The 19,318-nt window shown below is 42.9% G+C and overlaps 1 protein-coding gene across 3 annotated transcripts in view; it reads right to left on the bottom strand.

Moving 5' to 3' along the window:
- Positions 1 to 19,318, bottom strand: part of SUB1 (SUB1 regulator of transcription) — a 72,165-nt gene that overhangs the window by 9,493 nt on the left and 43,354 nt on the right. For 2 of the 3 annotated variants that reach the window (XM_055367614.2, XM_063700809.1), the window contains exons 2-3: positions 6,060 to 6,132; positions 3,000 to 3,122 (exon numbers count right to left, since the gene is read on the bottom strand). In XM_055367614.2, the coding sequence (XP_055223589.1) occupies positions 3,000 to 3,122; positions 6,060 to 6,131 (195 nt within the window). In that variant the 5' untranslated portion in view covers position 6,132. Of the gene's footprint in view, positions 1 to 2,999; positions 3,123 to 6,059; positions 6,133 to 9,010; positions 9,030 to 19,318 lie in introns of those variants that run through there. The other variant, XM_019013412.4, reaches the window with a different exon arrangement.

Genomic DNA, 19,318 nt, shown 5'->3' with positions numbered 1-19,318 from the left:
CTCAGGCTGCAATGTTCACTCACACACCGCTCACCTCCTGTGCAGGAGGGACCCCTGTGATAAAGGTTATGAATAATTCCTTCAAACACAAAAAAGAAAACTCAAATTAAAAAACAATTCTATGGACTCCTGCCCCAGATTAAAATGACCAGTTATAATCATTTTAAATTAAATAATTTAAAAGTATCAAGTATCCTTAAATCATCAAATAAACTAAAGCAGTATTACTAACCCTTTGTGCCTAACTCTGAAGAAAAATATGGATTAAAGTTTCCTGCCTCAACTATTCTGACCTTTCAAGACACAGGTACTAAGTAATTATGAGATAATTCTCCAGTCTCTTTATTATCACAGATGTCACCTCAGGTAGATTACATCCCTATGGAAGAAAGTTCTTCAAGATCAGAGCTGAAGGAACCAGGAAGTAAGCATCTCTAGTATCTTCTCTCTAGTCACGATTCTGCCCCAATCACTTCAGACTTTAAAAGATAAGTCTATTGATTTTTCTTTGGTACAACTCTTTAATACATTTAGAGAACTGCTTATGTACTGATGTTTGATGTACATCAAGCTGTAATGGCAATGAAATTAAGTATCGTATTATTTCATAATGCCTACACTACTAGATCCGTGAAAGCCACTCTGAAAATAAGGCCTAGGCTGGGCGCCGTGGCTCACACCTGTAATCCCAGCACTTTGGGAGGCCAAGGCAGGCAGATGGCGAGGTCAAGAGATCGAGACCATCCTGGCCAACCAGGTGAAATCCCGTCTCTACTAAACATACAAAAATTGGCTGGGGGTGGTGGCGCATGCCTGTAGTCCCAGCTACTCAGGAGACTGAGGCAGGAGAATCTCTTGAACCCGGGAGGCGGAGGTTGCAGTGAGCGGAGATTCGTGCTACTGCACTCCAGCCTGGTGACAGAGCGAGACTCCATCTCAAAAAAAAAAAAAAGAAAAGATGACCTATGTTCCTCCTAGAGGCAGGCTTTCAAAAGGCGCAATGTCAGCCTTAGGAGGCTTAGGAATCTTAGATGAGGGTTTAAGAAATGAAGCTCCGTTTTTCTGGTGAGAAAACTCCTAAAATTAGATCTAGTTTTCACAAAACTCCTCTTAACAGAACAGAATCTCTAAAATGTGTGTTCTGAACTAAATAGTTCATCTGCACTTCGTCTATCTCTTTTACCTAGAAGTATAACAAGGCAAAAATAAGCAATAGGAAAAAAAAACTTAAATTTTCCCATTCTCACCTTAATCTTGGCACTCCACCTTTCGAAGTTTATCAACAGGTCAAAGTATACATGTGTTAGCCTTACTTTCTAGTCATATAAATGTCTACAGTCTTGGCCAGTCACGGTGGCTCACGCCTGTAATCCCAGCACTTTGAGAAGCCAAGGTGGGTGGATCACTTGAGCTCAGGAGTTCAAGACCAGCCTGGGCAATACAGCTAAACACTGTTTCTACCAACAAAAAAGAAAATTTGCCAGGCGTCATGGAGCATTGCCTGTAGTCCCAGCTACTCAGGAGGCTGAGGAAGGAGGATCATTTGAGCCCAGGAAGCAGAAGTTGCAGTGAGCAGAGATCACACCACTGCACTCCAGCCTGGGTGACAGAGCAGAGACCCTGTCTCAAAAAAAAAAAATTGTAGTCTCGTTCCACCCAACTTTTTGGTTTCAACTAATACTTATAGCTCCTGGAAACACTCATCCTTTTCTTGCTCCCATTACTGCACTCTTCTAATTTTCCTTCACCCACTCTCTTAACCTACATCCTCTTTTTCCTTCCATTCTCTATCTGAATATAACCCAAGACATCCCCTCATGTGCTTCCTGTTCTTCCTCTGTTTAATACTTCAGTAGGCAGCTTTAGTCAACCATGCTGATAATCCCACATGAACATTTCCCAACTAAGCCCTTCAGGTGTTGCTTCTGTAGCAACACCTTTTTTTTTTTTCAATCACATCCACGATCAAGTCCACATCTTCACTGACTGCCTAATTCCTCTGGTCCATTCTTCCTAACCTGTATCTTGTAATCGGCATAATTTCTTCTTTAGGAAAAACCATCTAAGCCCTTATCACCTCACATACAGATTAAAGCCTACAATTACCTAAGCAATCTCACCTGCATTCATTTATTCCCCAACACCCCTTCCTCACAAATCCTTCTTGTACAAAGATGCCAGTGTCAAGTCTCCCTAAAACAAGACAGGAAACCCAAGAGAAGAAGCTATACGAGTCCTCCCCAGGTGATTTCATCAAGTCCCTCTAATGAACTTCCTTCACTTCATGTATTCAACCCATTCCCCTTTTCTGTTGCTCATCAGGCCAAAATTAGGCATGTCACATTGCTGCTTCCTGTCCCATAATAATCTATTCATACTTTACTGTCCCAACACTTGACCTGCCTCCTCCAAGTTGCTTTCAAAATGTGCAGTTCTCAATCTCATTTTTTGGATTTCTGTAACACTTAAATTTGCATTGGTTTAAATACAGCAAAACTAGACTTTAGAGGCTTTAACATTAATCCAGCATCGTACAAAATACTTTTACTAGTTTGTTCTATTTTAATAAATGTCCCTAGTTAAGAAGATTGTAACATACATATTAGGCAATTATCAGATTATAGTACTTTTAACATTCTTCAGATCAAGCCAGATAATAATTCCTCTGAATCTAAAGAAACAGCCAACTTTGGCAAGGCATGGTGGCTCACACCTGTAAACTCAGCACCTTTGGAGGCTGAGGCAGGTGGATCACAAGGTCAGGAGTTCAAGACCAGCCTGGCCAAGATGGTGAAACCCCATCTCTACTAAAAATACAAAAATTAGCCAGGCCTGGTGGCGGATGCCTGTAACCCCAGCTACTCGGGAGGCTGAGGCAGAGAACTGCTTGAACTCAGGAGGCTGAGGCTGCAGTGAGCCAAGATGGCACCACTGCACTCCAGCCTGGGTGACAGAGCATGACTCCATGTCAAAAAAAAAAAAAAAATAGCCAACTTTACCTGAAACATGTTATCATCTCTGCTGCTGCTGCTCTGTTTAGAAGATGACAGGGCTCTTGAAGTTTCACCTGTCTTTTGTTTCTTTACAGGTTTTTCTGGAGCAACTTGCTTTTTCCTCTTTAACTAGAAAAGAATATGGTTAAAATTTGCACACATAAAAATAAAACATACCCCAGCGTCAAAAGATCCCATTACTTTTTAAGATTTAAACAATCAAAAGACTATATCCAAAATATCATAAATATATACATAAGCAAGTTTCACTCAACAACAAAACTATGAATCTAACCAATCCTTCTGTCTAGTAATGTTTTCAAACTCTGTTCTCAGGATCCCAAGACACTTCAGGCATTATAGTAGTATTAACCACAGGAACTGTTATTTTGTGGTTTGGGATCCCACATACATCTCTTTGGTAGAAAAAAAAAAATGGAGGGATCTTGCTGCTTCTGAATAAACCTGGAAACCACAGGTCTACTAAGGCTAGTCAGTTACTTATTTTACGAAGCAGATATACTAATTAAAAAGAATACAACCAACTTATTCCATTTCCAGGATATGTTTATTTATGTCCTGCCTATTCCAAAAGGAATTTATGCTGGCTTAAGGAATTTATGGGCCAGGCGTGGTGGCTCACACCTGTAATCCCAGCACTTTGGGAGTCCGAGGCGGGAGGATCACTTGAGGTCAGGAGTTCGAGACCAGCCTGGCCACATGGTGAAACCCCATCTCTACTAAAAATACAAAAAAAGTTAGCCAGGTGTGGTGGTGGGCACCTATAATCCCAGCTACTAGGGAGGCTGAGGCAGAGAACTGCTTGAACCCAGGAGGCTGAGGTTGCAGTGAGCCGAGATCGTGCCATTGCACTCCAGCCTGGGCAACAGAGTGATACTCCATCTCAAAAAAAAAAATTAGCCAGGCGTGGTGGCACACGCCTGTAATCCCAGCTACTTGGAAGGCTGAGGCAGGAGAATCACTTGAACCCAGGACGCGAAGGTTGCAGTGAGCCGAGATCGCGCCATTACACTCCAGCCTGGGCAACAAAAGCAAAACTTCATCTCAAAATAAAAAAAAATTTAAAAAAAAAAAGGAATTTACAATTAGGCAAATCTTTAGAGAGCTATTTTGCACTGGGCACTGAGAGCCAGCAACTCAAGAACTTCCTCATCACAAAAAAAAAAAAAAAAAATTGAAGATAGACAGCTATGTGTTAGACTAGCTTTCAAAAATCACAACAGTGTTTTAAAAACAGCATTATTTTAAAAGCTTATTAGAAAGTCGCATTCTCAAAAAGAGCTAACAACCCATAAAAACCACTACAATACCCAAACAGAAGAGGGCAGTCATGTTCCTTCTTGATGGAATAGTATAAATATTTTAATGTTACTAAATTAATTAATGTTACCAAATTAGATGAAGCTAGGAAAAATATTATATACATGTAAAACATGAAATGAAAAATGTGGTATACAAGGTTAAGTGTTTACAAGATTAATATTACTATTTGGGACAAACAAAAAGTTAGCTCAATATGCAGAAAGCAATTATTCTATAAATCAGGCTCTAAGTATTCCCTGTGGAATAGTGCATGTCTGGCAAATAAAAGCTCAATACACACGTGTTACATCAACATACTCAAATACTATATAGGGTGCAAATTTTAAAATTAAGAAATTTACTCAAGTATAGTCTTTGAAGCCTTATTTTACCCTTCCATGTGTTATATTCTATATTTATACTTTAAGGTTGCAACTTCTCCAATCTCCCATACGCTCTCCCCTTTTCTTTTAGCTATTGGGAGCCTGCTTCTTTTGAATAAACTTTTGGAAACCACAGGTCTACCAATGCTAGTCATTACTTACTATTTTACAAAGGATATATACTAATTAGGAAAAACACGACCAACTTATTCTATTTCTAGGATATAAATATCTCTTCAGATATGTAAAGTTCTATGAGATAAAAGACAATTCTGCACGGAAGACTTGACCGCAGAGTGAGACGCTCAGTTATGCTCCACTGAGATGCTCAATTTAGCGAAATTCACCAATTACAGTGCAGCTGTCATCTAATGCAGAAAAAGCCTATCTTGTCAATGGGTTTCAATAGCTTTACTGGGTGCTGATTTAGTTAAATGGAAGGGACCAGAGCACAAACTTAGTACAAACTTAAAAATGTACCAAGTCTAAAATTCAGAAAACCTTATGTGCAGAATAAACACCAGTAACTGACAGAACTGTCAAAATTAACATTTTATGGCCACTCATGATGGCTCACACCTGTAATCCCAGCACTTTGGGAGTCTGAGGCAGAAGAATTGCCTGAGGCCAGGAGTTTGAGACCAGCCTTAGCAACACAGCAATACCTGGTCACTACAAAAACATTTTTTTTTTAATTAACCAGGTATGATGCCTGTAGTCCCAGCTACTCTGGAGGCAGAGGTGGGAGGACTGCTTGAGACCAGGAGGTCGAGGCTGCAGTGAGCCATGATGGTGCCACCACACTCCAGCCTCGGCAAGAGAGTAAGACCCTGTCTTTAAAAAAAAAAATTAACATTTTACAAAAAAAAAATCTGGTAAATTTCTAAATAACGGCAAATAGTGACTTTGGCCTACTTAGAATTCTATGACCCTAGGATCCAAGGCAGTGGTTCTGCAACTTTAGGGTTCCTAATGGTGCTCAACAGAAGACTTATTAAGTCTGATTTAGGGCCTACGAGTATGAATGTGCAAAAAGCATCCTAGGCACTTCTAATCAAGTGGTCCAGAGACCAACCATACCTCCAGAAATACCCATTCACATTCTCATTTTTTATTTTTTATTTATTTATTTTTTTAAAGCGACAGGTTCTTGCTATGTTAGCCTGGTTGGTCTTGAACTCTTGGCCTCAAGCAATCCTGCCACCTCGGCCTCCCAAAGAAGTAGGATAACAGGCATGAGCCACCGCACCCAGCTAGATCCTCATTTTAAGATGTTAATACACCTTTTACTATCCTTCAGAATGGGATATGGACAATATTGTTGAGTATCACAAAAATGACTTGGTGCAGTAGTAGTCACCTTTTTGTCAACCTCACTGTCAGAATCACTGCCAGAAGAGCTTGAAGAAACAAGTTCCTTTGATTTAGGCATCCTGAAAGAAAAATACATTACAAAAATAATTAATAAGGTACTCTACTACTTTCAACTTAGCTCTCCCCCAATCAAAGAAAAAAATCAACGACAAGTTCCACGGTTCATTCTACCATTTTTGTGGTACTGAGTTGTTACACTGAGCACAAGTTTTAATCTATACCCTTTTAAGTTGCAAATAACATGCAGGGTGCAATGTGCTGAACCCAGTAAGAACAATGAACTAAATGTCATACACTCCTACACCTCTAACCTTTCTCCAGGCCAATGGATCTTTCCATACTTCGTTTTAATGGCATTACACACTATGTGTAGGGTAAACTGCAAGAAGGCAGCAGACAACAATTACTATTAAAACCAGAAGAAATGTAATTCTACTGTAACGCTTTAGACTTCTCATCAATGAGATCGGAACTAACGTAACATCATTCACTATGGGGAACTGACCCCAACATTTACACAACAGGGAACTAGCTGTACCATACAAATGTGACATCTAATTAATTTTTACATAATATTTTATTCATATTTTGACTTTTTGGCCATATCACCAAAATAACGACAGGTACTAATTCAAGAGTACACAAAATTATACGCAATTCAGGCCGGGAACGATGGTTCACGCCTGTAATCCCAAAACTTTAGGAGGCCAAAGCAGGCGGATCACTCGAGCTCAGGAGTTCGAGACCAGCCTGGCCAACATGGTGAAACCCTATCTCCACTAAAAATACAAAAATTAGCAGGGCATGGTGGCACACCTGTAGTCCCAGCAATTCGGGAGACTGAGGCAGGAGAATCACTTGAACACGGGAGGCAGAGGATGCAGTGACACGAGGTCACACCATTGCACTCCGGCCTGGGCAACAAAGCAAGACTCCATCTCAAAAAAAAAAAATCTTACACAATTCACAGCAATTCATTACATTTTACACAGATTTTTCTACTCTGGAACATAATTAAAATTTGAAGAACCTATTTATGGGAGGTGCAAAACCTATTTATGGGAGGTGCAAAACCTTCCCGCAAATTCCTACCATGCTGGTAACTTCCCAGGTCCCCCCAGAGACATAGATAACTTAGTGCCTTGCTTACAAGTGGGTGTTTACTGAGTGCCTGAGTGCAAGTTTGCAGAAAGCAAACTATCAGTAAGCCTAAGCCCCAAATTTCAAGGAATTCCAAGATACGTGGATACCTCTATTCAAGGCACTTATAACACCAGATCATAAAACGCTGATTATCAAAATATCTTTTGCTCTCCCCATCTCAGAAGAGATCAGGTCCTATTAACCCATTTATGCCGGAGGTTGCAATTTTTTGAATTTATGCAAGCAGACCTTGGTGATGATCTTGAGCAGTAGCACATAAATAACTCCCACATGCTTAGCGTTCCAATAATGGAACACTAGGCATGATAATTTCTGTATGCCTTAAAGGGCCTAATAAACACAACACACACTGTATTTGTTTAATACAGAAAAAAAGACTTAAAATTCCTCCCCAAAAAAAAATCATAATCTAGCTCTCTAGACGAAACCTGCATTAGCACTGACATTGCATATGTTCCAAAATAGGAGGTCAAGGAAAAAGAAGTGGGCCACCCCAATCCTAGCCATTAAATTCAAAAAGCTCAATATGATTTTAACTGGTAATGTCTTCAAGGGTAAATTCAGAAGGGAAAAGCAACGTTCATGACCACGTTTTATCCGTTTTTCCTGTTTCTGCTCCATTTTGCAACCTCATCTCTAAAATCAATTTAGTTCAGTTTTTTATGCTAATTAATACGACAAAAATATATTTTTTAAAAAGGTAATTAAATTGAACATAATTTTTCACTTTGAAACTGTCGATCATAACTACCGTCTGTTATTAAAAACTGCCTGGGGGCCTAAGAATTTTTCAAAGAACCACCTGGTTCTTTGGGGTTGACCCAAAGAAGTCCACTGGAGAAGGAAGGTAACGGTAACTAAAGCCAGCCTCTAAACTTTTAACAAATATATTTTTACCTTAATGAGCCTGTTCCAATGTGGGGGTGGGGGGAGAAACAGCTTGTAATTCAAGTAACTGATACTGAAACCACTATTGTAGAATTTATACAAAACGCAACTTTAAAAAGAGAAACGAAATCTTCAGCCTTTGCTGATTGAGGGAAAGATCAGAAAAAAAACGAGGTGAAAATGAACCAGGACTGAAGGGCACACGACTTCGGTATAACAGGAAGGTGACAAGCACAAGACCAGGGAAGGGGTCGCGCGGCCCCAGCAAGCCGCTAGAACCCCGTGGCTAGCAGCCGCTCGGGCGAGGGGAGACAGGTTGGTCGGAGGGGGCGTGGGAGGCGGCGAAGTGCGGAGAAGACGGCGTGGGAAGGGGCGGGATTTGCACCAAGCGCCATTTTCTTCTCTCGAAGCGTTCCCTCCCCCTGCACATCAGCCGTTCTTCCACCGGCCCCCTCCCGCCCGCATCCGCTCTCCCAGTCTCCAGAGCGCCCCGCTCAGGGCGAGGGGCGGGGGAAGAGTAGGTAACCGCACGCGCCCCACCTAGGCAGGCCGCCGCCGCATTGTCCCGGGGACGCCGCGACCCTCTCCCCGCGACTCCTCGCCCCCCGGCCGCCCTCAATCTACCGCCCCGGGCCGCAGCGCCCGCCGCCTCGACTCGGCTCCCCGGGGACAGGAGTCTACCGCGGAAGGGCCCACAGCGCGTCAGGCGTGGAGTCAGAAACGGAGGAGGGGGCCGGGGACGCCGAGGGGAAGGGGGAGGTAAGGCAGAGCCGCCATTTCCCGCGGCCATTGCCGGCGAGAGGAGTGGAGGGCCGAAGGCAGCTCACGGCCCGGCTGGGAGGGTGGGGGCCCCGAGGAGTAGGGGTAGGGGTCCCGCGCACTCACGCTTCGCTCGGCTCTAGAAGTCAAACACCCTCTTGGTCGTTCGCTCGCGACTGACAGAGAACCGGAAGTGACGGCAGCCGGGAGACGCCGGCCCCGCCCCGCTGGGGCTGCGGTCACGTGATGGGGCGTGGCCTCCCCCACAGAAACCAACACTTAGACCCTTTCCAGGGCCTTAAAGGGACCGCGTCTCTTCCTAAATGGGTGACGCGAAAGTCAGATGTTGGAAGATTACATCTGACCCTTGAGAGAATGAAAGAGCTAATATCCTTCCTGTAGGAGATAGCTTAAAAAAAAGGAAAACGCCAATAAAACATGAGTGACAAGCGCCAAGCTTTGCGTTTGTTCAATAAATGTTTAATGAAGCGAAGGGGTCATAATGAAAAAATACTCTGGCCCATTTTCCCAGAAATGGTCTTCCTACCCCACTTCACCCACCTCAATACATGCCTCTGCCTCCTAAAACCCAAAGGAAGGAAGCTAAAGTCACAGCGTTTAATTCCAGAAAGTGCAAGAAATCTTTGGAGTACTCCTTATTCCTGTATTGAAGTCCTGGAGATGTAAGGGAGTTCACAGAAGGCAAGAGGAATCCATATACAAGCAGGAATATAGCTAAAAGATTATTTGAATATGTATTTGAATGAATACTTCCTACAGCTAAGAATCAATATAAAGGCATATCTGTTAACAAAGATTTATCAAGCACCCACTACGTGTCAGACGCTGCAGGAGGCAATTTATATTACTCATCCTAACAAGCATGTTCCAAAGCAGAAATGACTGTTCTCTCCATTTTATAGACGAGGAAACCAAAGTTAACGCCCTATGGAGAGGATATTTCCTGTTATAGCTGAAGCGTGAATTGTCCTTATGTTCTCTCCCTCCAGACCCTATTTTCCTGCCTCAGGTAGAGGAATGGTATGGGATTTTACAAAGTAGAGGATGGAATCCTGTCGAAGCTCAGAATCGCACATCGGAGATGCCACAGAGGCTAAGGAAGGGCAGTGGGTTGCAGAAAGGGAGGAGTGTTTGGATCTACATATGGAGCAGTTAGACCTGTGGTTCCCACCCATCCCACCCTTATAGAAGAAGAGAGTTATATATTCCCTGCAAACATTAAAGCTGGGAGCGGAATGTGTAACGGGGTTGAGACGCAAAGAATACAGCGGATGGAATCAAAGTCTGAACACTAAACGTGAAAGCATCCCCCACACGTCCCTTTCTAGAATTACCTGACTTTTAAAGGATTAAATGCTGACAAAAATACAAATTAATTTCTTAGTTTGTTGTGAAACTCTCGATCATAATGAAATAAAAGAAGCCATGAAAATAAACACTGACATCAGGCGCGGTGGCTCACCCCTGTAATCCGAGCACTTTGGGAGGCCGAGGCGGGTGGATCACCTGAGGTCAGGAGTTCGAGACCAGCCTGACAAATATGGTGAAACCCCGTCTCTACTAAAAATACAAAAATTAGGCGGGCGTGGTGGCGTGTGCCCAGCTACTCAGGAGGGTAAGACAGGAGAATCATGAACCTGGGAAGTGGAGGTTGCAGTGAGCTGAAATTGTACTACTGCACTCCAGCCTGGATGACAGAGTGAAACTCCGTCTCAAAAAAAAAAAAGAAAAGAAACACTGACATTATGCACTGTCGTGGGACACTGCGCAGCTCCACACCTAGCTAAAGAAATGCTTAATATTCAAGGTAAACCACGTACACTTAAACTAATATGGTGTCCCCTCCATCTGCAACCCTTCCTGCTTTAACAAGTTTTCATTCAGTTTCTGTGTCACTGAGGGAACTGGGCAGTGTGCCTGCTGTAGGTTTGGGTTTCGGTTCTCTAAGCGTCGGAGGTGGAGAGCTGTTAAGGAGGTATGCATTTTTAGAAGTAGGGAGACCTGAAACTTTGCATGCAAATTTGTTGGCTCAATTTTCCTGGGTGTGGTACTTTGTAAAACTAATCGAAAATCCTTGATCCTAAGCGTTGCCCATTTTTAAAAGGTAAACATAACTCAAGAAAATAAATAAAAATAATTTTTTACATAGATGAAAGAGGAAGGAAATTTTTTTATTTTAAACAAAATAGGGGCCAGGCTTGGTGGCTTATGCCTGTAATCCCAGCACTTTGGGAGGCTGAGGCGGGTGGATCACCTGAGGTTAGGGGTTTGAGACCAGCCTGCAAACCTGATGAAACCCCGTCTCTACTAAAAATACAAAAAATTAGCCGGGCGTGGCAGCGGGCACCTGTAATGTCAGCTACTCGGGAGACTGAGGCAAGGAGAATCGCTTGAACCCAGGAGGCAGAGGTTGCAGTGAGCTGAGGCTGCACTGAGCCTAGATCACACCCATTGCACTCCAGCCTAGGCAACAAGAGCGAAACTCCGTCTCAAAAAAAAAAAAAGACAGCAGTTGCTTTCAAATAATAGAATGGAAAGGAGGTGTAATTCACATGCATTTGTACATTGTGGGGTGGGGAATAGCTCCTTTTATAGGCAAATTCCTAGAGGGCATCTTTAAAAGTGAAAGAACTCCCACTTTCCACTCCAAGCCTTGGTCTGGAAGAAGAGGGTGGCACAAAAAGGAATGTGCTGAATTTGGAGAATCTGTAGGTGTCCCAGAAAGGGAGGTAGATTGGGAAGGAGGGCCGAGAAGGGAAATAGCTCACAAACTATGAAAGGGACAGAGCTTGAGGAGGAGACTGCCAGGAAGAAATTCCTGGAGGCCTGGAGTATGGCACGGGACTGTTAATGCGGTTCCCTCCAAGGCCTTATGCTGTCGACGCCCTCCGTTACTCGCTTCTTCCAAAGCTTCCGAAAAAGGCTTATTCAAGTATCAGGATATTATTTTGAAATCTTACCCAATGTGGCTTTTGTTACTAGCACTTCCTGCTTTCTGACCTTCAGTCTTTCCCCATCCCCCGTTTTCTCAGCTACAGCATTTGACTAGAAGAAGGATGTTAGACCAGAACACACAGACCAGATTCTTGGCTTTTGACTTTTTTAAACTATTAGGATTCCAGGCATAAATTACAGATTTAAGGTAATATGCTATTAAAGTTTTTTTCTGGCTGGGTGCTGTGGATCCTGCTTGTAATCCCAGCAATTTGGGAGGCCGAGGTGGGTGGATCACTGGAGCCCAGGAGTTGCAGACCAGCCTGGACAACATAGTGAGACCCTGTCTCTACAAAAAATACAAAAAAATGGGCCAGGCACAGTGGCTCACGCCTGTAATCCCAGCACTTTGGGAGGTCGAGGTGGGTGGATCACGAGGTCAGGAGATCGAGACCATCCTGGCCAACATGGTGAAACCCCGTCTCTACTAAAAATACAAAAATTAGCTGGGCGTGATGGTGCGTGCCTGTAGTCCCAGCTACTCAGGAGGCTGAGGCAGGAGAATCGCTTGAACCCAGGAGGCAGAGGTTGCAGTGAGTCAAGATCATGCCACCGCACTCCAGCCTGGTGACAGAGAGAGACTCCATCTCAAAAAAAAAAAGAAAAAGAAAAAGAAAAAAATTAGCTGGGTGTAGTGGTAAGTTCCTGTAGTCTCAGCTACTCAGGAGGCTGAGGCAGGAGGATCACTTGAGGCTGGGAGGTCGAGGCTGCAGTGAGCCATGAGTGCGCCACTGCATTCATTCCAGCCTGGGTGACAGCCTGGGTGTTTTTGAGACCCTGTCTCAAAAACAAACAAACAAAAACAGTTCCTTTTAGCCCACCCCACTTGCCTGTAGAGATTATTGCAACTGTGAAAGGGAGGAGTCAGAAGAGAAAGGAGATGAGGCCCCTCTTCAGTGTCTAAGGAGTAGAGAAGTAGTTCTGCTGTCTGTCCCCACACCAGCCCTGGGGAAGGAAGGAAGCATCAAATCCCCAGAGGGCTTAGGGATCTGAGAGAGCAAAGCAAACTGGTGCCTTGCTTTCCAGGCAGCCAAGCTCTCCGAGCTCCTCTGCAACCCAAGCGCCCCTCCCTCCACCACAGAGTTGGGGTAGAGATATCTGTGTGGTGTGTCAGGATGGCTGACCTCAGGCTTCCTCACTGAGTTCAGAGATGCCCCAGGGTACTGCAGCATTCAGGGGAATGTCTTTCTCTTTGGCCAAGAGTGGCACAGATGTGTCAGTGACAGCCAGCAGACCTGGGGAGGACTTGCAGTGAGGAAGAGGAAATCTCACCACCCTCAACTTGCATAGAGTGCTGTAACAAAGGACATCTCAACAAATACCAGTGTGAAGAAGTGAGAAGGATCAAGAATCAGACAAGATGAACTGTTAAGCAAAGGCCAATGATATGGTCTCCATCTGTGTCCCTGCCCAAATCTCATGTCGAGTTGTAATCCCCAATGTTGGAGGAGGGGGCTGGTGGGAGGTGATTGGATCCTGGGGGCAGATCTCCCTCTTGCTGTTCTCGTGATAGTGAGTGAATTCTCACGAGATCTGGTTGTTTAGAAGTGTGTAGCACCGGCCGGGCACAGTGGCTCATGCCTGTAATCCCAACACTTTGGGAGGCTAAGGAGGGTGGATCACGAGGTCAGGAGATCGAGACCATTCTTGCCAACATGGTGAAACCCCATCTCTACTAAAACTACAAAAATTAGCTGGGAATGGTGGCACATGCCTGTAATCCCAGCTACTTGGGAGGCTGAGGCAGGAGAATCACTTGAACCAGGGAGTCGGAGGTTGCAGTGAGCCGAGATCATGCCACTGCACTCCAGCCTGGCGACAGAGCGAGACTCCATCTAAAAAAAAAAAAAACAGTGTGTAGCTCCTCCCCCTTGTCTCTCTTCCTCCTGCTCCAGCAATGTAGGATGTGCCTGCTTCCCCTTCTCCTTCAACCATGATTGTAAGTTTCCTGAGGCCTCTCCAGCCATGCTTCCTGCACAGCCTGTGGAACCATGAACTAATTAAACCTCTTTTCTTTATAAATTGCCCAGTCTCAGGTAAGTCTTTATAGCAATGCGAGAACAGACTAATGCGGCTGTCATGGACAGATGGGGAAAATGGGCCAGACTCTACCACTACCCTTAGTGCTCTGACACCATGTAATCCTACCCCACCTCTGTCCAGAATTTAGGAGAGAAAGGGGGAAAGGGAGAAATTATGAGTTTGACCTGAAATTGGCCACGATTAAGCTTTTACTACTAGGTGAAATGGTGATCATTAAACACAAGCATAAGAAAATGAAGAAAGTCACATTTCCTGAGAGCCTGAGTTTGTAGCACAAGAGACATACCAGTAACATACAAAGAAGAGGAAACAAGAAAGAAAGGGAGAGGAACAGGCTTATGTGCCAGGGATGTGGTGGGCACATAGGGAGGTCAGCCGCCTCTGGTTTAACCTCCAGGCTAAAGCAGGAAAGCAGATCACAGCGTGAATGACTAGGAGAACACAACTCCTTCCAGGTTATTTTGGGAAAACTTAAGAATTCTGGAGGTCCCATGGCACATGGAATGGTAGCACCAACCATTCAATTTGGATATTAAAAGATATGGTGGCTCTGGATGTCTAGAAGTTTTAGGAACACCTAGGATGGGGCCATGTGGATCATACATGCAAAAAAGAAAACAAATAAAACAAAAACCTGGGCATCCTCCAGTTTAGTGAGTCTGAAGAACTGGGAAGGGAGACAGTACAAGGTAAGAGGGTTGTTATGGATTGAATGCTTGTGTTTTCCCCCAGATTCATATGTTGAACTCTTAATCCCAGTGGGATGGTATTATAGGTGGGGACTTTGGGGCATACTTAGTCATAAGGGTGGAACCCTCGTAAATGGATTCATGCTCTTATGAGAAGAGACAAGAGAGAGCTTAATTATTCTGTCTCTGTTCTCTGCCATGTAAAGATACAACAAGAAGGCAGTCATCTGCAAACCAGAAAGTGGGCCCTCACCAGATATGCAGGCACCTTGATCTTGGACTTCTCAGCCTCCACAATTGGATAAAATAAGTGTTGTTTAAGCCACCCAGTCTATGTTATTTCTATTACAGCAGACTAAGACAGGGGCAACATACACTCTCCCCAAGAGGAGACACAGGGAGCACCTACTCTTTGTAGGGTGTGAGTTATATCCATCAGATGCAGTGATGTGAGAAAAAGTTAAGGCATAAAAAGCCTTGTGGGTGGGGCCCGGTGGCTCACACCTGTAATCCCAGCACTTTGGGAGGCTGAGGCAGGTGGATCACTTGAGGCCAGGAGTTCAAGACCAGCCTGGCCAACACGGCAAAACCCCATCTCTATTAAAAAATACAAAAATTAGCTGGGTGTGGTGGCACATGCCTGTAATCCCAGCTATCTGGGAGGCTGAGGCAGGAGAATCCCCTGAACTTCAGAGGGTGAAGTTGCTGTGAGCTGAGATCACACCACTGCACTCCAGCCTGGGTGACAGAGCAAGACTCTGTCTTAAAAAAAAAAAAAAAAATCCTTGCTTCACAGGCTTTGAAGAAGCTGGGAAAAATAATTTTCCTTCTCCCTTTCCTGCCCTACTAAACCCTGGAGTGTTAGGCCTAGAGACAGAGAGGAAGAAACCAGCAACAGTGTTCACCTGGTGTTATGTAGGCTTGGCTTCAATGAGACGTAATCCCAGATCAGAAAGCCAACAATGGCAGTCAAAAACAAACAGAGTGAAATTCCTCTGTCAGCAGTTACAGTGGTAATGCTGGTCATCTGGAGACCAAAGTGGGCAATTTAATATGGATGAGAGGAGAAAAGGAAGGACTGAGCTTGCTCCCCATAGCAGCGCTATGACCCATGCACTAAAATTTTCTTCCACCAAACAAGTTGCTACAGACCCTTGTATTTTATCTACTGTCAAAAATTAACTTTCATAGTACATTAAAAAAGCTAAGAATATGTAATTCCAAAAGTTTAATACTCCTTCTCACTCAAGTAATTATAAATAAATACGAATTACATGAATTACATGTAAAGTCATATGCAATGAGTAACAGCAATATATTTAAGGAAGTTATTTAAATACAAACTGCTAAGCATTTCTCCCCTAGGGTGACTTTTCTGAACTTGGTACTAGAGCTATTCTTAGATCCAACTTTCATTAGAAATGCAGTGTCACCTTTTATAGAAGAACGCATTTTGTAATAGCAAATATATGTACACCGTCTTTAGTAGGTGAATAGCACAACTCCTCTTGCTAGCTATACCTGACTTGTTTAATGTGCTATAAAATAGTGTAATTACTTTCTAGTAAATATGCTGTAACATTCAAATGAGTGTTTTCTTCTTCAAAAGTCATCTTCTTGGAGGCTGCAAAAACATTGTAATGACTCTGACATTGGTCAAAGTTAACTTTTAGAATTCCTCTTTGAGAATGGCTATCAGAGCTTGAGGCATAGTCTTTTACAGGCTCCCAGCAACAAGAAATCTTTAGCTTTTGCAGTTAATTTCTATTTGTAAAGAGCAAAAAGGTTTCTAAGTTCCATGATCAGTAATATGAGTAATTAAGAAATTTATAAAAATCATATCCTTTTATGGATTACTAATTGGCCCTGGTAACAAATACAAAAAAAAAAAATGTTGAATGCAAATGTGGGATCACTGTTTGAACAAATATGTAATGTCCCAAGAAGACTACTATGGAGGATAGTTCATTTATGTGTTCTGGTTTCACATGTTATGTGTTACGTGTTACAAAGACAGTCTATTTAAGTGTTAAATTTTCTGGAGTGCTCAATACTTAACATGCATACTATGTTGCTATGCTTGTGATAGTCAATAAAAAGAATTTGAAAAATCCAATCCAAGTATCTACCTCTTAGCTGGGGCCCAGCACTAGGCTGGCTGGTTGACCATCACACCCCTCGCAGGAAGCATAGCATGAGATGTATTAGCCAATGGGTTACGTATGGTGACTGAATAGACAGTCAAATACCATCATGGTCTCGACTGAAACAAGAACTTGATCTGCCAACAGCCCTGCTTAGCCAGAGATCACAGGAGAGAGTGATACCTGCATTGAGAAACCCAAATTATTTAATTTGGCAATACCTTCAGAGTACTGCAGTTTAGCATAGTTATGCAGACTCTTCACCTCTGAACTGTCAGAGAAACTAGCAGCCCGGGGTCAAGATTATAATGCTGCTCAATCACATCCTGAGTTTTTCATACCACTGGTACTTCACAGTGGTCTTTTCACATCATTGTGTATTCAGTTAATGTATTTCTTGTTTGAAAGATCAGCTTATTGCTTTTGGTTTCAAAATTTTAACTATGATTCACAAAGGAAGACAGGTGTATTGATTCTGGTATCTCAGTTTTTTAAAAGGTCTACTTTTTAGTAACCCCTTATATGGACATTCTTGTTCCTCGGTGACTTCTGCTAGATTATCAAGCCCTAGACTTCAATAGTTAAATAGTGTATTCTATCATGGCAGAACCGAGGACATAGTTGACTTTATATCCCTGAATAGGACAATACTGAAAATGGAAACTCTTGCAGAAGTATATCTGACTAAGTCCGTCCGGGACATAGCATCCAACAAGAAAAACTGGGATCTACACACAGAAGAAAGTAGCAAGGTAAAGAAATCGGTAAATAATTTCTCTCCAACGAGTTTTTAATTTATTCGCTAAAAGAACTTCAACTGTTATAATTGTTAAGCAAATTCCTCAACAATTCTGCTTTCTTATGCCCTGCTGGTTTAGTTTTCTGCTCTTTCTTGTTTTAGCCCTTGCTCTAAATTTTCCTTTAAGGAAACTTCTAGAGACATCTACCACATTAGATTCTGCTGAAATATGTTATCAGATTAGTGATTTATTTTCTCTAAAGACCTTGGGTTTTTTTTTCAAATGAGATATTTCCTCTATGAATTCGAACTGTTATTCTGGAGGATAGTTTTCTTTTTTCTCTCTTCTATTTTTTGTTTTGTTTGCTTTGGTTTGGTTGGTTGGTTGGTGGTTTTTTGTTTTGTTTTGTTTTTCTTTTTTAGTCTGTGTCTTTCTCTGTCGCCCATGCTGGAGTGCATGCAGCAGTGTGATCTTGGCTCACTGCAACCTCTGCCTCCCCAGTTCAAGTGATTCTCCTGCCTCAGCCTCCCAAGTACCTGGGATTACAGGCACCTGCCACCACGCCTGGCTAATTTTTTTTTTTTTTTTTTTTTTTTTTGTATTTTTAGTAGAGATGGGGTTTCACCATGTTGGCCAGGCTGGTCTAGAACTCCTGACCTCAGGTGATCCGCCCGCCTTGGCCTCCCAAAGTGCTGGGATTACAGGCGTGAGCCCCTGCGCCCAACAATTTTTGTTTGTTTGTTTTCTTATTTACCAGGGATGCTGTTAAATAGGATAGTTTTCTAATAAAACTTGCCCATTTTAAACAATCTATATGAATTCACATTTCTTTAGGTCATTTATGTAATTTTTATTAATTCTTCAGTATTCTGACTAGGAGCTCACCTATAAAGCCAAATTAGAAGCCTTAATTCAATAGTGTAAATATCTTCGTGTCAATTCCACATAGAAAGCAGAGATTTTGTCCTCATAACATGTCATCAAGGAGTTGATGCTAAATCCAAGCAGAACCCGAGATGTGCAGAAAGGATGCTGCTATCCATGGTGATTTAAGGAGAAAGCAGGTAGAACTAGTAAATGTGTCTCAAAAGTGATTCTCCAAGAGGGACTGGGAGAGTCTTGCCTTGTGAAAAGACACTTAGAGAATGCATAGCCAGATCTCTGGGTCCTTTGGTGCAAAGTCCACTGGGCATTAACACTTCTGATTTAGAAAATCAATCAACTGCCAAACTTATCTACTATGTGCGATCACTGAGCTTGACTTTAGGAACAAAGAAATCCAAGGTGGAGTTGGCAGCATCTTCAGAGCACCTCCTATATACCGGGCACTTATGCATGTCATCTCATTGTATTCACATTAAGCCTGGGAGAGAGGTGTTTTATTCCATTATAGAAAGGAAGAAACTGTACTCAGATTGGTGAAGGGAGTTACCTGAGTTAGTAGGTTGAATTGTAACCACCCCCCAAAAAAATCTACCCAAGTCCTAACCTCAGTACCTGTGATTGTGACTACATTTGAAAATAGGGTCTTTGCAGATGTAATCACATTATGACAAAATCATACTAAATTAGGATGGGCTTCAAATACAGTGACCCGTGGCTTTACCAGAGAAAGCAGAAAGACATTTGGATGCATCTTAGAAGCCGAGGAACACCAAGGATTGCGGGCAGGCACCAGAAACTAGGCAGAGGCAAGGGAGGACTCTTCCCTAAAGCTTTCAGGAGGAGCATGGCCCTCCCGTTGCCTTGATTTTCGACTTCTACCCTCCAGAACTTTAAGATAATTAATTTCTGTTGATTGAT

Source organism: Gorilla gorilla, chromosome 19 (assembly GCF_029281585.2).
Source record: "Gorilla gorilla gorilla isolate KB3781 chromosome 19, NHGRI_mGorGor1-v2.1_pri, whole genome shotgun sequence".
NCBI classification, from domain to species: domain Eukaryota; kingdom Metazoa; phylum Chordata; class Mammalia; order Primates; family Hominidae; genus Gorilla; species Gorilla gorilla.
The sequence above is the reverse complement of the archived record's forward strand: the minus strand, read 5'-3'. Positions and strand labels throughout refer to the sequence as shown.